Here is a 20,946-nt window from a genome sequence, read left to right as displayed (position 1 = left end):
AATCAACAGGAAATTATTGCCAAGGGAACTACATAGACTTGTATACTTGAGGAGACTATATCTTAACTTTGAAAACCTGTAATATCTACCCAGCCCTCCCCACAGTACATTTTTCAGAAAAAAAAAAATATGATGAGAAATTCCAAATTTACACAAACCCATGCCTAAAAGCAATTTCAATATTGTGCACAAAAACATCCAGGAAAAGATTCTAAATTCTAAATTATATTGTCCATATACAATAAATCAGAAATGAAATTGATAGGACTTTGCTATCACTAAGCGTCATATTATAATAGTATAGTAGGAGCAATCACTTGAGACTTTCAAGAAGAGATTGGACTGCCATTTGTCAGAAATGGTGTAGGGTCTCCCGCTTGGGCAGGGGGTTGGATTAGATGGCCTATAAGGTCTCTTCCAACTCTGATTATCTGTTGTTATCTGTTATCTGTTCTTAAAGAGGGTGGGCACATTTGAAGGAGAACAGTCTCATAAAATGACTACACTGTGGTCTCTTACACTTGCCCCTTGTACAAAACCTTGGATGTGGTTAGCTGCAATGCATCAATTTACAGTAGCTGAAGAAAAATTGGTGAAATTAACCCTCTGCAGTTTCTTTAATGAAAGCCTGTTTGGTGTAGTGGTTAGTTCTACCCTAGGCACAAAGGAATTACATCAAATGCCAATGTCAACTCATAAAACATTTTGTATACATGTTTTGTAGTTGACAACAGAAAGAAGTGGGGGTTCAAAGCGCAGGCAGCAGTGTGGGATCGAAAGTAAATTCCATTCGTATTTTCTTCAAAGACTGATTAGATGACTGAAGCTTCTGCCATGCAAAAATCCAATTGGAGAGCATGATTGATGACTCTTGGCTATGGACGTTTTTCATTGGATGATACACCCAGAGGGGTAGAAGGAAAAGCAGGATCAAGGGTGACAGTGAATTACGTATCTCAGAGTTGGCTATGCCCAGGTTAATGCTGGACATAGAATGTTAACTTCAAATAACATTTTAGTTTTGGGAGCGTGGCTCAAGGCTCATGATTTAATTGGACTAACTGCCGGAATCATGACAGCTAAACTTTTTTGAATACATTAAAGTTAAAAATCAGCATAAATGCATATTAAAATCACCTAGACATATTAATTATTATTAAAAGCCAATGTGAAATAATTTAATCCATTTGAATACTAATTTATAGCGGTAAATATTTAGCAACCATTAGAAGCAAGTAAGTACATTAGAATAGTTCCTATATTACATTTGTGGTTAGATTTCAAGGGGAGGTTGGCCAGAGCAGCAAGGGTCAGCTGAAGCTATGGTTTATCAAGTTAATTATATCTATATCTATAATCTTCTTTTTCCCTGTTCCATTATTATAAATACACCATTTCCTGTATATTGTATAATTTTGTTGTTGGAATACTACTAAATATGGCCATCCATGCTTGACCTGACTTTGCAAACCCATCACAAAATGTTTAAAGACTATCCCCTAGTGTCCCATTTCAGTAGACTGTTGGAACTTAAAACTCACCCCTCTCCTAGGAAAATGAAATATTTTAGGATATACTAAAAAGGCAGAATATTTCCCCTAAAAAGAACTCAGAGGCAGAAACTCAGCCCCCACCCCCACCTTTGCTAATGGGCCATTACCCTGGCCTGGGCCAGTTTATTTTACATAACAAAGATCTCCTCCAGGTAGAGCCATAATAGGAATTGCCCAAAGCCCTTTCATTACATCATCATCCAGCAAGGCTCAACCAAGCCTGAGACTCAGGACAGCCTACAGAGTGTCCCTTGCATGGGCCCATGGGAGTCTAACAACCAATCAGAATACAAGCTCAAATTCAAATCCCAACAGAAGGCATAGAACAAAGAGTCTCTCAGCATCTTGCCCCTTCTTCTTTTCCTTCATCCATTTTCCTTCATTCATTTTGGAGCTCCAAGCCACGTGGTCCTGTCCACCATTAAACCATCTTTCCAAGCAGTCACCATGTTTCCAGTATGTTTCTTCCCCACTTGGAACTGAACCCAAAAGGATATTTCTTCCAACAAGACAAAATGAACTTCGGCTTGAGAAGGGAGGGGAAATTTGCACATCACAAATGGGATGGAAATTCCGGAGTTCCCTCCAAAAGATTTTTCTCCAACATCAGGCTGAAAAGATTGGTCTTGATAGCTGGGTGTAGGTGTAGGTGTTTTCTGGAGGAGCAAAGCGGGAAGGAGGGGAAATCACAACCATGTGTGTGATGATACCATCATGCAAATACTGTAATATACATCCCTGTCTCACATATTGAGAAATAAGTACATAATATCTACTGTTGCAATATCATTCTGACAGCACTGATATTTGCTGCAATCCCTGGTGACTACAGGAGGCCCATCCCTCTTATTTAAGACCTTGTTCTGATTTACCACCAAATAAACTGATCTGCCCAAAGGCTGGAAGGTGGCCCCTCATTTTGTAATATGTCAATTTCTTGTTCATTTTTTACAAAGCTTCAAACAAATTTCAAAGTTAATTAGATGAGGTGGAGAACATGGCAAACACTAAGGAGAATGCTAACAGGCACTAGGGAGCCTGCAATTTGATTTGAATTTTTTGTTTTGGTGCCTTGGAGTCAGTTTGACTCTTGGCAACTGCCTGGACTCTACAGTTTCCTTGGCAAGATTTTAGAAGTGGTTTGCCCTTGCGCTCTTCCTAGGGTTGACAAAGGGACTGGACCAAGATCTGGCTTTCTGCTGTAGGAAGATAATCAAACTCTCCTCTCAGTATTCAGCCACTCAATCTTCTCCTGGTCCTCTTTAGTCAATCTTTCCGCCATGTTAAAAGATTTGAAATTACACTTAAAGAGATTTAAGACCAAGGTTAAAATTAGCAAGTTTGCTAAAGGCACCAGCTTATTCAAATGAAGAAAATCTCTTTAGGATATCAGAGACTTCCTCTCTCTATCCGAGATTTTCCCATTTCCTAAACAAAGGGGCTCTTTGTTTCTGAGGCCATCATCTTGGTTCATAATGCAAAACCTACAAACTCAGCAGGGTCCCTGACCACAGAGCGCTCCCTTCTGGCTGGCTGGCTAATTGCACTTTCCATACTGGCTCTCTTCGTTGTTGTTTTTTTAAATTTAGCAAGCACTAAACAGTTAGGTAGATAAGAATAGGAACTATTCTTATATATCTGTGCAATCATTTGTATTCCTTTATATCTGTGCAATTGTACAATTGTTCAATGCAATTATACAATCATATCTGTACAATTAATATATTCACCACACTCTCCAGGGAGCTGGTCCTCCTTTTTATCCAAAATTTTTTCCTGATTTACCACCAGACAGACTGCTTTATTCTTGCCTACATTTCAATCTGTATATCCAGGAAGGTTGTCAAATATTGATTATGATTGCCATAAGAAAGTTCAAGGCTTAATACTCTAAATGTACCCAGGCTTGTTTATTGCTTTCTAAATGATTTACAACTCCTTTAGTCAATTTCTAGGGTTTTCTTTCCTAATATATGTCAATAAAGATCCTCAGTTATCCAGATAGAGTTGTCTAGAAGTTGAGTCATGGCAACTGGATTTTTTTTTGGATTGAAACATGTTGAGGTAATTCCCCGTTAGGAGAATGAGTGCACACAGGGAGACGTAGTGAGAGTGAAGAATAATACACAAACAGCACACAGATACACTGTACAGTAAATGTAAGTTTTTACTTCCAATAAACATTTAAGCACATTCCAAGATAAGCAGTCCAAGTCATTCACACGTAAGGCAGTCAGTGTTCAGTTCAGGGATAATCCAAATATCAAAGTCCAGTATCAAAAACAGTTCAGTAACAGACTTACATCAAATCCAAGAATAACAGTCAATTAGGAGGAAAGGCAATACTCTCCAACAGAAGGAAACAGAGACTCACTCACACTCTCTTCTGAGACTAAACAACCCAGGTTTCTGGCTCCGTCTTATGGCAGTTTGAGAAACCACACCCAATTACAGTTTTTGCATTTTCTTAAAGATACAGTATTAAAATGTCTATCCTGGTTTATATATTTCCAACCCAAATAACTGTTAGGTGACTTACATTCCTAACAAAACATTTCAAAGAAGCTACTTGGGAAAAACAGCGGAATACCCAAAATCAAGTGAGACATCTGGCAAGTGCCTTTCCCTCCACTTTATGACCTTTCTAGCCACAGTTGTTAACTGAATCAATGCAGTTGTTAAATTAGTAACATGGATGTTAAGTGAATCTGGCTTTCTCAATGACTTTGCTTGTCAGAAGGTCACAAAATAGCACTAGCACTTAGACTTATATACTGCTTCACCGTGCTTTACAGCCCTCTCTAAGCAGTTTATAGAGTCAGCATATTGCCCCCAACAATCTGGGTCCTCATTTTACCCACCTCGGAAGGATGGAAGGCGGAGTCAACCTTGAGCCTGGTGAGATTCGATCTGCCAAATTGTAGGCACCAGAAGTAGCAGAAATGGCAGTCAACAGAAGTAGCCTGCAGTACTGCACTCTAACCACTGTGCCACAATGGCCAAACAAAAGCTGTTCACATGACCCCAGGACATTGCAATTGTCATAAATATGAACCAGTTGCCATGCATCTGGATTTTGATCATGTCACCATAGGGATATTGCAACAGTCATAAGCATGAAAAACAGCCTAAGTCACTTTTTTCAGTGCTGTTGTAACTTTGAATGGTCACTAAAGGAACTGTTATAAGCCAAGGACTATTTGTATTTAAAAGAACAGAAATCCAGTTGCAATGATTCAACTTCCAGGTTTTCCTACTATGTTAATGTCTTATTTTGTTGTTTTTTTGCATTTGTTATTATTGGTTCTTACAATAATTACATCTTGTGCAAATAAAATGCATCATTTAGAAAAATCTATCAGTCATTAACAATAAAAAACAAAAGTTAAATCTAGTAGTGCTTGTGAGGCAGTGGAAAATTACAAATAAAGCATTTTTACATTTAGCAGAAGCCCCCAAGCCCCCAAGCTTTGCTTAATACAATATTGTGCAAAACCACAAAGTTACTGAACAAAGGAACTAGCCATGTTCCAGTAAAGAAGGGTGGACATAGAAAATAGCAGATGGTGTAAGATAAAATGAATAATTAAATGTACTTCTCCTTTTTGGTATATATGTTATTTTCCTTTTTTGGTATAGTTTAATAAGAGAAATGCCCCGGGCTAGGCTGAGGTCATGAAATGTATAAAACTGACGCCACAGGAAGAGCCAGGGTTTCAGAATTTGCCATGCAAATGCTCTGAACCTTGTGCACAAATAAACCTGTATTCTCCAACCTTTCGTGGTCTTGTGTCCTGATTTGGAAGCAAGATTTGCTGCAACACTAGAAATGTATCTTCTGTACCAGCGAACAAGTAAAAACTGATGTAATGAAGATTGTGATTTTATACAAATAAACCTAGTCTGGGTTCTGAATTAACCCTCATATGCAAATTTGTTAAGTTTGTTAAATTTTAGACTATGAAATTCTGTTTAATTTTAAAGAGAGAATTTGGCTTATTCAATAGTTGTTACTTAAGAAGTCCTGAATTCTGATCCTGAAAGCATCTACTTTTGATTTTGCTTGCTTCATAAATAATCATCCTGACTAGGTTTAAAATTACAGATAATTCTACTAACAGGTTATCTGTAGATTCACTAATACAGTATCCTATTCCTTACTCTATTTCTATACCAAAAATTAATGTCTGCCAAGGACAAAACTGTATGCACACTTATTTGTGAGTAAACTTCATTAACCTCATTGGGGCACTCTTCTGCAAAAATCATTGTAAGGGTATCATGCCCTTGGTAGAGTCAGACTCTGCGGGAGAGGAGGAACAGCAGACAGGGAGTGGAGGTGTGGCTCTGGAGGTTGTGGAGGAGACTGGGGAAGGGCAGAGGTTGGTTGGGCAGCCAGAGGAAGAACCAGGTCCATCCCCTCTACATCCTAGAACATGCAGGGAGGAATGGAGAAGGCAACAACTTGGCTTGCGAGAGAGGAAGTGGCCATGATCCTCCTCATTGGTTGCAGCTGGGGAGACTAGTATATATAAGAGATGATTACAACACTGCATTGCCAGAAGCAAAGCGTGTTTTATTTGGGGCTGAAGTTATCTTGGTTGGCATCCTTCCAACAGACTGTGACTTGTTATCTCCTTGAATTTGGTAATTACTTATCCTGGTCTGTTGTGGAAATTTCACCATTGTAGTTTGTTTGGTTTTTTATTTCACTTCTATCTGCTCATTAAGTTTGGACTGTATTGCTTTCTTTTGAAGACTATTTTTGAGTATGTTTTATCTCCAACTGAGAATTATTGAACAGTGGGGCCAAGTTGGAGGCATTAAAGGACATTTATTTACGTTTTGGATTTTGTTACATTTGCATTACACTCTGGGTCATCACAAAGAGTATATTGAAGCAAATTACTCTGAGCTGAGTAATTATGTCACACAATGAGATCTGACAAATAACAGACTCTAACCAGTCTTCCTCAATGTGATGCCCACCAGTGTCAGAATTAAGTCATGGGGTCATGTGGGTACCAGGAATTAAACTTGGTTCAAAGATGTGTTACTTGTTAAAGAGTGCTTTCATTTGCTGACTACTACAGCTCCCATTCATAAAGCTTTCTGCACCTCTTTCATCTTTCCCTCCTTATGAATGCCTCTCGCCCCCACAAAAAGAGATGGAAAAGATAGTGGAACTGTTACATGTAAAATATTATTTTTTATTCAAAGCAGAGAAATTACAAAATGAAAGTATCTTCTAAAGTAACACTGGCTGAGGAATTCTGGGAGTTGAAGTCCACAAGTCTTATAGTTCCCAAGGTTGGAGACCCTTGTTCTAAAGCATATTTAATCCCATAGAAACCTATAGAATGTATTTGCATAGCCCTACTCATATTTATGTAGCTGGAAGGCACGTCCAATTTCACTATGATTGTTATCTGGAAAATCTGGTAGGGATGAATACTTGAGTAATAATTTAGTACAGCTGTTATATAAAATAATTACCAAACCACAACATTGCACAAGACGTCCTTTCAGTAAAGTTACAACTGGTGATGATGATGTTCGTCCGTTGTTTTCTAAGAGGACCTTGATATTTAGCGGGTAGTGGACTGTCCACAGAATGTTCTGTCACATGTCAGGCAAACATGTGGGCACACTATTGCAGCCTTTACAGCTTTGGCCTTGCGAAGTGTATGCTTCTCTTGTGCTCTAGTTGTCCTTCTGTCTTCAAATGTCTGGCAGCCTTGGTGGATCATCGTGCCTCATGTCAATTGCTCTTGTGTCAGAATTTCCTAGGGAATGGTGTCAATATCCAGGGACTTAAGAAAGGCTTTCAGTGTGTCTTTGTATCACTTCCTTTGCAACCCCACTCCGTGCGATTGCTTTCCTTGAGATGGCTCATCATAGAGGAGCTGTTTAGGTGGTCTGGCATCCTTGCAACATCCTTGCTACTAACAGCCAGCACATTAGTTTTTGTTCAAATTTAAATAATGCAGATTAATTACTAGCGGGTATTCTTGCCCTACACTGTGTGATGAAATTGTCCAAATGAATGAATGAATGAATGGATGGATGCTTTACTGGCCAAGTGTGATTAGACACACAAGGAATTTGTTTTGGTGCACATGCTCTCAGTGTACATAAAAAGAAAAGATACATTCGTCAATAATTTCATCGCATAAATATATTCATGGCCGTGATTCTTACATAAGCTTTGTTTAGTTTACTTTATTGTCATTGCACCTGGTACGAAATTAAATACCATCCTCTGTGTACATTATGACTATGAATATAAACACAAACACACATCCTTCACATTCTATACATTGAATTGAAAACCCCTGATATTGCATTAACATTGCACTATACCGTAGAATTCAATAGAGTTATTGCCCTGGGATAGAAGCTGTTTTTCCACCTATTTGTCCTTGTTTTTATTATCCTGTAACATCTGCCAGATACTAAGAAGTTGCACAGCACAAATTCAGGATTTTTCAAATAAAATAAGACCGGACACTTGCGCTCTTCCGAGACTGAAGCGCTCGTCGTCCTGATTGGTTGCTACGATGACTTTACTTTGGCCAATTGTTACTCAACAGATGCTTTCAACCGCAGCGTGTACTGCCGCTCGCCAACGTGATTGGTTTGGGGATCGACCCAATCCAGTTTTTCTAGGGTTATTTTTTTCAAGACCCACCCCGTCGTAGGCACTTCCCTTACCACGGCCAATAGGAAACCCTCATGGCATAACTGACATCTCCCAGAACCTGGGAATTGATGGATGGCGTTCCAAAGAACGGGCGGAAGGAGTCACCGAAGCCGCTGTCACTCAGGGCTGGTCTGAGCCGTGAGAGCAAGATGGCGGCAGCGGTGCCTCGGTTGTCGGCCTCCTGCGTCCTTTTTGTGCTCTTTGCGGCGTTTTCAGTGCTGGAGCAGGGCGAGTCCTTTGGCACCTTGAACCTGCACGAGCTCAGCGAGCTGAAATACGGCATCGAGATCGGAGCGGAGCCTGTGATGGCGGGGCAGGTAAAGCGATTTGGAGCCGAATTGGGGGTGGGGTGGAGGGTGGTTGGAAAGCGGAAGCCGGCGGAATGTCAGGTATCTAAAGTGGTCGTTAAGCGAAACCCAAAGAAAAAAAAACCTTGTGACGTGCGTGTTGTGGCTTCGGCCCTTGTGCCGCCGGATCCTCTGGACTTCACGGAAACCCTAACCTTTTGCGGAAGAGAAAATGCGGTTTTGTAACTAGCTGGCTCGAAAGGACCCAACCTGCCACCTTTTTTTTGTTGTTGTTCAGAAGGCAAATTTGAGTCTGTGGGGTGTTTCTTTCCAAGATCAGGAAATGTCTCTATGTAGGAATGAAAGAGAGGGAGAAACCTGGAATGTTTAACTGGGTCCAGAGCATTGCAATCCGTGCAAAACAAGGGAAATTGTGAACTTTTATGTGGTGGTGCCATTTGTTAGCGATCTGTAATTTCTTCTCTGAAATATGCTATTGCTATCACCACCACCCTGTTGCTTTTGTAAAAGTCCTCAAACCGTTTTAAGGGGTATTTAGTTATTTTAAATTCTTGATTTCAGGTCCGTGTGTTGTTCAGAATATCCTTTATGTGCAGAAAACCTCTCAAATTCAAACCTGTTTGAATGGATTGGTTTTTGTGCCATCAAGTCACTTTTGACGCCCAGCTGACCACATAGAGAGAATAGAGATGACAATCTCTATCTCTAACCTGTTATTGCAAGTCTCCAATGGTGCAATCATTGCCATTGTAACTGAGTCCATCTGCATTACTGTTTGTCATCCTCTTCATTTTTCCTAGCTTTTTCCACAATGCATTCATGTTAGGATAATTTGAGTATCATTTGTGCCTCAGGTGAGATCCACTGTTGTCTTAGCTGTTTATAGTATCAGGAGGCTTCTCCAACACCAAAGTTTAAAAAAAAAATTCTATTTTCTTTGAAGTCCAACTTTGACATTCATAGTGTGTCACAGTCACAGATAAAGTAATTGGGGCTGAAATAAGGCTGAAGTGGGTTATTTCCAGTTTTAGAATCACGCACTACCTCGTTAAGATTGGGTAGAATATTCTCATGATGGAAATATGATATGGAGTAATGTAATCCTTAATTTTAGAAACAGGCGCTATACAAAATGTTACATGCTAAGATTTTTGTTTTCAGATGTGGAATATAAAAAGTTATAATCTGAGATATTGCTGTGTAAAGGTCACTCACTTTTCATTGTGAAAATTATTCTGATTATATAGCACTATCAGGATATAATGGAACTTATAGAGTTTCCTAAAAATATAGACACTGATACATTGGTAAATAAGTGCTTCTAAAAACTGTTGCATCTGTAATATATAGTTAGTTATTTATAGAGTCAGAGTCTATCCAATAATATGTTCCAGAAATGATAATGACATGGCTGGTGTTCCTGCAATTTATTTTCTCACAATAAATAATATTCCCACTGGGCCACTTACAGGATAGGGGAGATAGAAGTAATTCCTATATACTTATAATATTCTTAACAGCCTCTCATATTATAAAGGGGAGAGGGACAATTGCTGGATCAAACTTATTCTAAACAGGTATTTAAACCATGCTTTTGAGTATTTGGTTCATTGTTGGATTAGAAAAAAGTATTAAGTTAAAATTAAGTATTAAGTTAAAATGAAAAAATTGGTTAAAATTCTTTTAGCAAATATTTATAAGCGTGTATATAAGGAGTATAATGTCTGGACATTCAATATCCTTGGATTTACAGTAGATTAAATTAGAATGTAATTAAAATTTTATTTTAAAAAAGGTTGTCTAAAGCATATCCATTAAATGGATATATCTAACTCAAATCATGATCTCTGTTTTAAAGAGAATTAAACAATGCATTGGATTAGACATTTTTGTGCTTAAAGCAATAACTAAGATATATAGTGAATAAACAATTGAAGGAATGTACCAAAGTATTGAAGAGAATAATAATATCATTTTAAAATAGTTTCAGCTTTGCTTAATATTAAGGGTACACAACAAGCGACTCTTGAGTTGTTATTTGAATTATCTATAATTAGCCCAAATAGGGAATATTAGTAAGGTAATACAGTACTTTTATTTGTATTTATTTAGAAAATGTATATAGCCACCTATATAGAGACTTCAGGTGGCTTACAAACAATAAAAACACAATATAGAAACAAAATTTAAAAAAAAACTCCTCTCCCACGGCAACAGCACACAAATAAGTCACTTGATGGGTTTATTTAGGCAGTTTTAAAATACAGTCCTGTTTTAATATGATGGTGCCTTCTCCTTGGAATGGGTATGTTTATACATGTTTTCCTCCAGTACCTGCATAAACTGCCAGGATCTTGTTAATGCTTTGTTTTTGAGACTTTTTAAGCCATTCTTATACTTATTAAGCACTGTCAGGTGCTAACAGTGGCCATTTCAGGCCCTTATCAACTCTTTTGGTGCTCTCTTTGCTGCTTATAGTATGTAACCTTGCCCTTATGGGAAATAGTTGCTTACTTAAGCAATGTGTCACAATGGGTTTATGTTTACTACTCTGGCAAGAGTTGCATCATCATACCTGAGGATTGCACCATCTGTGCTGTACAGAATCCACAAGAAATCGATTTATTACTAGAGGTAGCTTGAGCACTCTTGCCATTTATTTCCTTTGTAATTTAGAAAAGGGTTGCCTTAAACTTGTTGAAACCAAGTGGCTTCTATACTAGCTTGCTTCTTGATTTGTTGTCTTACTCTAGGAGAAGGCATATAGCTTGTAATAATGGTTCTAATGGTCATTTCTTACTTTATATCCAGGCTGGGCCACCTACCACTCTGGGCTACCTATATTGGTCAGCTTTGTTTCAAATGCCCTTAGCAAATTCAGAGTTTTGCTAAGCAATACGGTTCTATCAGGCTTAGCTTACTGCTTGTGAGAGAGGAAAGAGAACGACAAGAAGGGCATTAAAAAGAATCCTTGTTCTCTACTTGCTTCAATGCTTCTACCATATTATCCCTGAAGAAATATGCTTTATGACATACACACACACACACACACACACACACTGCCTGTTCTGCTTTACTTACAAGAAATGTGGCGACCTGCTACCTAAACTACAGCTCCCATCATCCATGACCATTGACCAAGGATGTTGGGGGAGGGGGGGTTATTTACAGACCATTTGGAAATACTTGATTGGGGTAAGGTAAACTAAACAACTTCAGATGGCTGGAATTAGGGGGCCAATCTGGTTTTGGGATTTTGGGGAAAGAAAGGATAAAATAAAATGGCCAGTAAATTTTGAATGAAATGTGTGATTCTTTCTGCTGTGCTGGCACAGATGTTTTCCTGAACTGATTGCAACCTAGCTGTTGGCATCTTCCGTGCAGTACTTTAATTAAGAATCATGGAAGTAGGCAACTTTACAATCCAGTTTTGTCAGTTAGTGCATTTGTAAATGTCAATCTGCTGCTGTTTGAAGGATAATGTTTCCTGGGAAACCAAGTATTCAGAAACTCAGCCATGGAATTGGAAACTCCCATCCTCCCAAACTTGCTTTAATTTGCTTGCTGTACATTTTAAATGTTTTATTATTTTTATTCCCTCTTCCACTATTATTATGTCCATCAGATTTTGCCTTAGCCAAACCACCCTAGTGAGGTTTAGATTACATTCTTATGTCAATAAGCAATGAGTATGGATCTTTTGTTTACAATACAGGTGTTTTTCAGCACAGGTGTTTTTCAGATATTTTCATAATCGGTGAAAGGCGATATGTCTGCTAAAGTAGTCCCCCAACACCATAAAAGAGAACTGGAAGATTTGGTGCTCTTCTTTGATATCTGACACTTATTTTAATAAACATCTGCTTATTTTGTGAATTGGTTTTCCTAATGCTATAGTGATCCTAGTAGTTTATTCCTAATGGTATTGTAGATAGAGAGATGCTTGTGGTAACAGGTGCCATTTAATATACAGGCTGTGAGGTTTACTGTGATAAAGGTAAATGTTCCCCTTGCACATATGTGCTAATTGTTTCCAGCTTTAGGGGGCGGTGCTCATCTTTGTTACAAAGCCGAAGAGCCAGCGCTGTCCGAAGACAATTCCGTGGTCATGTTGCCAGTACAATTAAATGCCGAAAGCGCATAGAACGCTGTTACCTTCCCATCAAAGTGGTCCCTATTTTTCTACTTGCATTTTTACATGCTTTTGAACTGCTAGGTTGGCAGAAGCGGGGACAAGTAACAGGAGTTGACTCTGTTGTGCGGTGCTAGGGATTCGAACCACCAAACTGCCAACCTTTCTGATCGAGAAGCTCAGCATCTTAGCCACTGAACCACCACGTCCCTACTGTGGTTACTGATTATTAAAGTAGTTGCATAAAGAGACAAGAATCTTCAGAGAATTTTAAATTTTTGTCATTGTGATCCTGAATCATTTGGTAAAATTTCTGACTAATAGGATTTATTTATTACAGCTATTTTCCATAAATATTAGGCTGTGTGGTACTTCAGTTTCAAAGCAAAAAAATTTTTTTTTAAAAAATTAAACAGGACACTTGTGTAAGCCTCACTTATTGGCAGTAACTTTAAAGTTGTGGCATTTTTTTCCCCAGAATTGTTTTACTGTATGTTTGGCTTTAAGGATTTGACAGCATGTACTATGTGAGAGATCCCTCTCCTTCCACTCCCCTCCCCCGCAATCTGTGGCATATTTTTTTCTTTGACTCTGAAGTGCTAAATTGCAATGGGCGCCTATAGCAATTCTCAGTATTGTTTCAGGGGACGTTCTGAAAGGAAAATGTTAATTAACTAACTCACAGACACTGTTGACTTGTTGTTAGGGCCTTCTGGGATGTTTGGAATTGCTGTGTGTTTACTATGCTAAATGATGACCCTTGGGACGCTGCATAAGTTGTGTTCTGAAAAGCAATGGCATGCTGGCAGCCATTCAAATTAGTGGTGCATCAAAAACTAAAAGGCTCCTCCAAGATGTAAATCCTGCCAACTTAATGCAGGTGTACGAATAACAATTTGCCTTGTGAGATTTTTTCTCTCTACATTTCGGTATGCATGGGTTGGCGGCTTTCTTTTTTGTTTTTTCCTGAGCAATCAGGCAGAAATATTTTATAAATCCTCTTTGTTATCTGGGAAACAGGTGTGGGCTGCGATATACAAGCATCTTTGCTGTCTTTTTGTTGAAAGAAGGGAGTCAAAGTTTTATTTTGCAGGCAGTTCCTTGGAAGCAGGCCTCAAACAGCTGCTCATTTTTCAGCTGATAGGAGGCCTGTGGCCTCAGTGAGCAGGAGCTGTTAGAAGGGTTGTCAGGGTTTGGGGTTTTTTAGAAAAATCCTGAGTGATGCCTCCAAAACAGTGTTTCCGCCCTCAGCAATACAGGTAGTCCTTGATTTATCAGCAGTTCATTTAGTGACCATTCAAAAGTTACAACGGCACTGAAAAAGTGACTTTTGACCGTTTTTCACACTTATGAGCATTGCAGTATCCCCATCGTCACGTGATCAAAATTTGGATGCTTGGCAACCGACTCTTTATTTATGACAGTTGCACCGTCCTGGGATTATATGGTTGCATTTTGTTACCTTCCTACAAGCAAAGTCAATGGAGAAACCAGATTTATTTAATAACTGTGTTACTAACTTAACAGCTGCAGTGATTCCCTTAACAAATGTGGCACAAAAGGTTGCAAAATAGGGCAAAATTCACTTTACAAATGTTTCACTTCGCCACAAAAATGTTGGGCTCGGTTATGGTTGTAAGTCGAGGACTACCTGTATTCCCTTGCCATGTGCTGCTGCAGATGGAGCAAAGTGGGGAGATATACAGGCAGTCCTCACAACCATCCATTTAACCACCATTTGAAGTTACCATGGCACTGAAAAAGTGACATATGACCAGTCCTTGCACTTACAACTGTCGCAGCCTCCCCACGGTCATGTGATCAAAATTTGGATGCTTAACAACTGGCATCTATTTACAACGGTTGCAGCATCTCAGGGTCATGTGATCGCCATTTGCGACCTTCCCAGGGTGCCTCTGGAGAGCAGTCAATGGGGAACCTGGATTCACTTAAATGTCTGCATGATTTATTTAATGACCATGACAAAAAAAAAAGGTTGTAAAATTGGGCATGACTCACCTGACAAACATATTGCTTAGAGATGGAAGCTCAGGTCTCAGTTGTGGTAGTAAATCGAAGACTGCCTGTAATTCCCTGTGAAAATAACTGAATCTAACAGACTTGCTGTCTTTTATGGAGGAAGAGAGTTTATTTTTCAGTTCTTTGGACTCTTATTAGGGATCCTAAAGTGTATGAGGCAAGCTTTGAAATGAAATTGTAGAAATATAAAAGCTATTCTGAATTTGTTTTGCTTCTGATATTTCACATAAGTGAAGTTTTCTGCAGATATCACAAAATAACTTAATAAAACAATTTGAGTCCTCATTTTACCCACCTCGGAAGGATGGAAGGCTGAGTTAATCTTGAGCCTGGTGAGATTTGAACTGCCAAATTGCAGGCAGCCAGCAATCAGTCAAAGTAGCCTGCAGTACTGCAGTCTAACCACTGCACCACCACTGTCTAGAATTGAAGGCTAAGAGGAATATCAGCGAGCTAAATTATTGTTCCTTTAAGATGCTGGTGTTATATTAACAACAAAATATTATTTTATTAATTGCTATTAATTAAACAGCAATTTGTTAATTAAAACAGCAGTTTGTTAATTAAGAGGGGACGCAATGGTTCAGTGGTTAAAGATGCTGAGCTTGTCAGCTGGAAAGCTGTCAGCCTGGATTGACACCAGAGTGCCGCACAATGGGGTGAGCTGCCATTACTCACCCCAGCTCCTGCCCCTCCTAATAGTTTGAAAGTATGCCAATGCAAGTAGATTAATAGGTACCACTTTGGTGGGAAGATTACAGTGTTCTGTGCGCCTTTCACATGCTGGTCCCATGACCACGGAAAATGTCTTTGGACAATGCTGGCTCCCTTGGCCAAGAAACGGAGATGAGCACCATTCCCTAGACTTAGACATGATTGGACCGGGGATCAGGTGACCCTTTGAGAGCTTTATGTCACAAAATTTCATTTTAATCTTTGTCAATTAGTGTATATTTAAAATAATAAAGTTATTCTCTAATGCACAGAATATGGTGATAAACATGAAACTTCTTGCAGGTGTTTTTTTTAAGTGTTAAGCAAACTAATTAGGGCAGGGTGCTCAGAGTCCAGTCTTCCTTTCTTCCCTTCATTCTCCTAATATTTTGGATACGAAAGAGTGGATTCCTTGCTTCCTCCTTGATCCAGTTTTGAGGAAGTTGTGGGCAGAACATTTGGTGAGGGATTAACGTGGACTTACCTGACAACATTTAACTCAATATTATGTTTAAATATTTTGCTTCATAGTGCTGCACAGAGAGGGCATGTATTAAACTTGGGTCTGTTGATGCATACTTGATTATATAACTTGAAGCGTTATGAAAAGAGATTAGGGAAACTAGGTTTGAAGAGATTCTCTTGTTTCAAAATTTGCCCTATTGTGGTTATAAATCGGGGACTACCCGTAGCTTGATCCTATAACTTGCAATTTTCTTTCCTTCAGCAATAGTTTGAGCTAAAAGAGTCATGGTAGCGCAGTGGTTGGAATGCAATATTGCAGGCTAATTCTGCTGACTGCCAGCTGCCAGCAGTTCAGCAGTTTGATTCTCACCATTTCAAGGTTGACTCAACCTTCCATCCTTCCGAGATCGGTAAAATGAGGATCCAGATTTTTGGGGGGCAATAGGCTGATTCTGTAAACCACTTAGAGAGGCCTGTAAAGCACTGTGAAGTATAGTCTACATCTGTGTTGGCGAACCTATGGCACACGTGCTGGAAGTGGCACACAGAGCCACTTCTGCCGGCATGCAAGAGGTCTCCCAGAAGAACCCCACTGTGCATGCACGCCTGTTGCCTGCCTGACAGCTGATTGTTGGGTATCTGGCACACATGCATGGGGTACATAGGAGATGCATGCGCATATATGCGTGGGGCATGTGGGGGTCTCATGCGCATGTGCAGAGCTGCGCGCCACACACAGGATCATGTGCGCATGCACAGAGAGTGCATGGTGGGATCGCGCGCGCATGCACAGAGGCTGTGGGGGGCCCCATGCGCATTGCCTTCTGGGTGCTGGCACGCACGCGCAAACACGCACACAATTTTCGGCACGGGAGCCCAAAAAGGTTAGCCACCACTGGTCTAAGTGCTATTGCTATTGCTAACTATGTCTTAGTACATATATTGTACAGGCACTCAATTTAGTTTATATAAAAGCTGGGAGGTTCCAAAGTTGCAGTTAGAATCCCATAACTTATATATTGGTTTAATCATCAAGCTAGTATAAATTGAGGTTTCAAAATTATGGTGATAATTAACTCTTGCAGTACTTATTCATTGAGAAAGTGCCTGGGAGTCTTTTCCCAGCCTAATTTATTTGATAAATTGGAATGCTGGAAACTGATTTACAGCATTGTGTAAAAACCTATGCAAAGAAGATAGCATAACACTTTTTAAAAATGTACTGTAGCAGAATAGCTAAGCTCAGAGGCTAAATGCTGGAAGTCTCCAATCATCTCTCCCAGAGACTTTCACACCCTGCCATCATCTCCACTGTTTAGGAGTAATGGCTTCATGATTGCTGTCGCTATATCATCTGTCTTGCAAGGAGTGTCTCACCTGGCATCCACTCTGTAGATCCACGGTGGGTGTGAGAAATAGGGCTCTCAAAGCTTTCTTAATTTTAAATATTAAACATGGAAACATTCGATAGTGAAAAAGATACATTACAGACCTATCTAAATCATGATTATACTACAGGTAATTTGATATAAGAGAAAATCCAGTCCTCCAGACAGTTCATAAGTTGATACAGGTGTGTTCCATAATGAGAGTTGCATTAATTACAAACCCTACCACGGAAAATATGTTTTCCAGAAACCAGTTTGAAATATTAATAAAAAGAATTCCCTAACATATGTGGGATATAGAAAATGAGATTTAGCACAACATAGAAAACCAGTCAAACGTAGCCCAATATTTTGGCTTAGCAATACATAAACATATTTCTACAGGACTTCCTGAAGCAAAATTGAGGGTTCCTGGATTGTGTCAACTTCATATTTTCCAGATTTCCTTAGAGATTACTTGGGGGGAAATGGAAGCTTCTGTTCTTTACCTTTGCTTTTCCTAATGTAATCCAACTTGTTTTATTTTAACAATGGGTGGTGCTAACTGTCCATTACCTGGTTTGTCTGGATGTGGATTGCATGTTTGAGTCCTCAGTCTGCAATCTGATAGACAAACCGCATTCAGTGTGTACATTCTTTAATTTTATGAAATGAAAACTGACGGAAAGAAATAGCTTAGTGCTGCTATTTGAGCCTAGTGGTCCATTAGATGTAATTTTTCTGGAGCTTTTGCCACAGAATTTGGAAAGGACAAGGTCTATTTCCCTCCCTCTCCACCCCCCCCCCCCCTGAATTTTCACAGTGGGTCTTCCCTTGCCAAAGAAATAATATCAGAACTTCTAGGAGCAAGCAGATGAGTAGAATCGTCAGCTTTTAAGATCCCAGAAAACAAATACACTGAGGGAAAAAATAACCGAAAGGGAACAGATTCACATTTAGCTTTTCATAGATTTGTGGCATAACTTTTAAAGGGATTGAGAATGCCCAAATTACAAAATTCCACTCCCTGAGTCCCATTCTTTCTGTGTCCTTGACACTTGCTACCCTTATCCTCTTTTTATCGATAGTTAATTCTTAACTCTATCCACCTCTCTTTTTTATTTCTCTTTAGAGTAAGGCCACCGATGTAGTAACCATCTCTTCCAAATATAAGCAGAAGTATGAGTGCCGACTACCGGCTGCTGCAATGAAGATCCATCAAGACAAAGAGGAGGATCCGCAGAGTTACACTGGACTTGGGATCTCAGAACTGCTGAAACCAATGGAAGCAGCTCCCTGCCTTATTAAAGTAACTTTAGGATGGGGTTGAAATTAAGGGGGCGTTGGGAAACTTAGGCAGAAACAAAAGACTTGGAAAACATTTACTGGATGGGCTTTGTCAAAGGATCGGCTTTCTCATATCTCTCCTGGAGATTAGTGATAATCTTGATCCTAATAACACAGAAAACAAGGTCAGTTTAGTAAAAGCTGTCATTGTTCTTGATCACATTATAGTAATGTGAAATGCTTTTACAGTTCTTATTTCCTTAATCTCCCCCAAGTCTTTGGGAATGAATCCTTGATGTCCCTTTTTAAAAAAACAAAAACAAAAATATGGATGGAGAAATAGACGCTCAAATGAAAAGTGACTTGCCAGAAGTCACCCAGTGAATCTGTGCAGGAACCATAACATTTGTTTTCCAATGTCCAAACCCAATAGTAACTGACTTCACACATAGAAATTTATGCGGCCTATTTGTCCTTGGTAAGCATGTTGTGGAAATGTGACCCTGGCATCTTATTTAGTAAACAGCTTAATATGAAACTAATTATTTCTTCATTTATGCCATATTGATAGATCTTTTCCCCACAATTGTTTCTAACGAAGAGGTTTGCTTGATACAGACAGAAGTGATATTTTTAATATTTCCCTGCATCTATAGTGCCTGAAAAAAAGAGCACTTAGAGAACTTTTGCCACCAAAAACCATACCATTTAAATAAACTGATGCTGGAATTTACCTATTTAAAACACTACCCTTACCCATTATTCAGTTGAGGGTTGAATATGCCAGTTGCATCCTAAGGCCAAACGCACTGGCATCACTTCATTTCTCGTATTCCAAGTAGACTTGATTTTTTTTAATTCTACAAGTGTCTAAAATTTTTCAGCAAGATTCAGTGCGTTATTTTCACTGCCTTTTTTTATACATAGCCTAGAGTTTTCTGACTGCAGAATTCGGCAATGCTGATAGTTTAGGACAGTTTTTCCTAAACTTGACTGGGGGCTGAGTATTATGGAAGTCGGAGTGAAACGATCAAGAAGGCGCCAGGTTTCTGACCTTTGTTTTTAGGTGAATTCTGATTGTAGGGGTTCTCATTTCAGTCGATTATTTTGATCTTTACTTTCTCCCTTTTCTCTTAAGACTAAAGACTGGTGGACATATGAATTCTGCTATGGGAAACACATCCAGCAATACCACATAGAAGGTACTGATCTTCTCCTTTATTGCATTTGTGGTTGAAGTGTAAGGGAGTGTTAGTCCAGATTGAAAAATCTAAAATCCATAACGGTTAGGTTTCATTATTAAAATCTGGTGTGTGGTTTCAAGGACTCTTCACAAGGCAAGATGTTTCTTAGAGTCTTAATCACAGAGGTGTTTGATCAAATCCAGGACTCACTCAGTTTGCTTGAATAAAAATATATGCAAACAATTTTGCTGCTACATACTTTCTAGAACCTTAAAATCTCACTGAATAGTACAACAAGCTTCCATTCTTAGTAAAAACTCATGCTTTTAGGAAAACGAAACCTGTTGAGAAATCTCTATGTTTTTGCTTAAGTTTGGAAACATGCATTCTGTAGTTGTCGATTTTTGGCTTCTAGAAATGGGGGTGGGGTGAGGGGGAAGCAACAATTGATTGGGATCTTTTTTGGAAGATGCTGGGTGCAGCCTAATAACATCTATACAACTGATAAGGCCCAATTTGAATGTTTGCCAATTTACAGTCAATGTACACGAAGTGGTGGAATTGTACAGTCTGTTTGGCTTGCTTTCCTTTTTTGCCTCAGGTTGCAGAAACGAAACTTCTCATTTCATGTTATGTTTCTTAATCAAGAATCTCATACACAGATAATTAGTTTTTAAGGTACTACAAAACTGTTTGTATTGTTGCTGCAGCTAACATGCCTATCATTAGACATAGGGTAGGGGAATCTCTCTTGAGATTCTAGTTTTCAGTTTTGCTTACTGACTCGAAACTCCCCTTATATTTTCCAGAATCTGAAGTCAAAGGTGATATTCTTTATCTTGGGTATTACCAGTCTGCATTTGATTGGGACAATGAAACAGCAAAGGTGAGTGTTTTCAACACCTTTAGCACCCCCCACGGAATAATCTTGATAAGATATTCCTGAGATTAATATTTAGAGCTTAAACACACATTAAATCTCCTGTCTCCCAAATTCTGTGTTAGAATTAAGTTAGAAACATTTTACTTCACTTTTTCTTAGTTGTCCTTTTCTCTCCCTATCTGCTAATGTTAAGTGCCTTGGTATCAAAGACTAATCTACTATAGAGAAGTATAGCATGTCTAGGAGCCATTAAATGCTCTGAATTTCTATTATGTATGTTTCTGAATGAAACAAAGGGTTAAATTCAAGT

General features: G+C 39.0%; 1 protein-coding gene across 2 annotated transcripts in view; it reads left to right on the top strand.

Annotated features, from left to right (window-relative positions):
- The first annotated feature begins 8,374 nt into the window (after positions 1-8,374).
- The window catches only part of OS9 (OS9 endoplasmic reticulum lectin), a 36,858-nt gene continuing 24,286 nt past the window's right edge, over positions 8,375-20,946 (top strand). For both annotated transcript variants that reach the window (XM_026713850.2, XM_026713847.2), the window contains exons 1-4: positions 8,375-8,573; positions 18,415-18,591; positions 19,708-19,771; positions 20,563-20,639. In XM_026713850.2, the coding sequence (XP_026569635.2) occupies positions 8,406-8,573; positions 18,415-18,591; positions 19,708-19,771; positions 20,563-20,639 (486 nt within the window). In that variant the 5' untranslated portion in view covers positions 8,375-8,405. The remainder of the gene's footprint in view (positions 8,574-18,414; positions 18,592-19,707; positions 19,772-20,562; positions 20,640-20,946) is intronic.

The sequence above is a fragment of the Pseudonaja textilis genome, chromosome 2 (assembly GCF_049901715.1).
Source record: "Pseudonaja textilis isolate UNSWEBS1 chromosome 2, rPseTex1.2, whole genome shotgun sequence".
In the NCBI taxonomy this organism is placed as follows: Eukaryota; Metazoa; Chordata; class Lepidosauria; order Squamata; family Elapidae; genus Pseudonaja; species Pseudonaja textilis.
The sequence above is the reverse complement of the archived record's forward strand: the minus strand, read 5'-3'. Positions and strand labels throughout refer to the sequence as shown.